The sequence below is a fragment of the Eimeria mitis genome, genomic scaffold (genome assembly GCF_000499745.2).
Source record: "Eimeria mitis Houghton genomic scaffold, Emh_scaff6796, whole genome shotgun sequence".
NCBI lineage: Eukaryota > Apicomplexa > Conoidasida > Eucoccidiorida > Eimeriidae > Eimeria > Eimeria mitis.
In genome coordinates this window covers 1896-2755 of record NW_013574906.1, presented here as the reverse complement: position 1 = coordinate 2755, position 860 = coordinate 1896, and the positions used below count along the sequence as shown (strand labels likewise).

The window sequence follows — 860 nt, the reverse complement described above, 5'->3', positions numbered from 1 at the left end:
TCCTGTGTTTATAGAGAAAACAAAGGGGGTAGGAATAGACCTATTGAATAAAAAAAAAAACGTCGAGCAGTTGGCCGCCAAAGTAGAAAACTTATTCACAAATATGGAGGAGTGCAGAGAAGAAAAAATACAGCAGAAACAACACATCGCGGAGCTGAGACAGAACGCAGCGCTGCTTCTTTCTCGGTTTCAGGCTGCAACACAAAAAACAAACATGTTTTCGTCTCATCAGCTCATGCCGGGTATGTATGTGAATTTGTTTACTTCTCTGTCTCTTCGTGCGTGTAGTTGCTACTGTATCTCTGTTCTTTATTTATTTATTTATTTATTTTTTTTTATTTTCTCGTGCTGCAGGGGATGCAGCAGAACACCCAGCCATCGACTGCTACTGGATCAAGCAGAAGACCCCTCACGCTGTCTCCGGCTTTTACTGGTATTTATATATAAAGCAAACCCAACAAACAATAAAAACCTAAAAAAAAAAAAAATAAAAAAAATAACAAAGTCGAACAAAAAAAAAACTAAACAAAAAACCAAACTTAAACAAACAAAGATAAACAAACCCTCAAAAAAAAAATAAAAAAAAAATAAATAAAAACTTTTTCTCTGTGTTCAGGGTTCAGCCTCGCTGTGCAAAGAAAGCTCTACGGGGATACTGCGACATGGACTCAGGCAGCTTAATATATGTGCTGCAGCAGCAGGACATCCCGCGTGTTGCTGCTCGGCCCCCGGGCCTCCTCTCTGCTGCTGCTGACATTCGTCTTGCATGCGGCTCGCTTGGCCTCGAGGCCTTCGTTCCCCGCAGCTTCTCGCAGCTGCACAGCGCCGTCACCGCCATCGAGCTGATGGGTGAGACGAGG

The 860-nt window shown here is 42.8% G+C and overlaps 1 protein-coding gene across 1 annotated transcript in view; it reads left to right on the top strand.

Moving 5' to 3' along the window:
• Window positions 1-103: 103 nt before the first annotated feature.
• Window positions 104-860, top strand: part of EMH_0089070 (LCCL domain-containing protein CCP1, related) — a gene marked incomplete at both ends in the record, with an annotated part of 2556 nt that continues 1799 nt past the window's right edge. Inside the window, 3 exons of the mRNA XM_013501378.1 lie at window positions 104-242; window positions 355-433; window positions 617-849. Coding sequence (XP_013356832.1) covers window positions 104-242; window positions 355-433; window positions 617-849 — 451 coding nt within the window. The remainder of the gene's footprint in view (window positions 243-354; window positions 434-616; window positions 850-860) is intronic.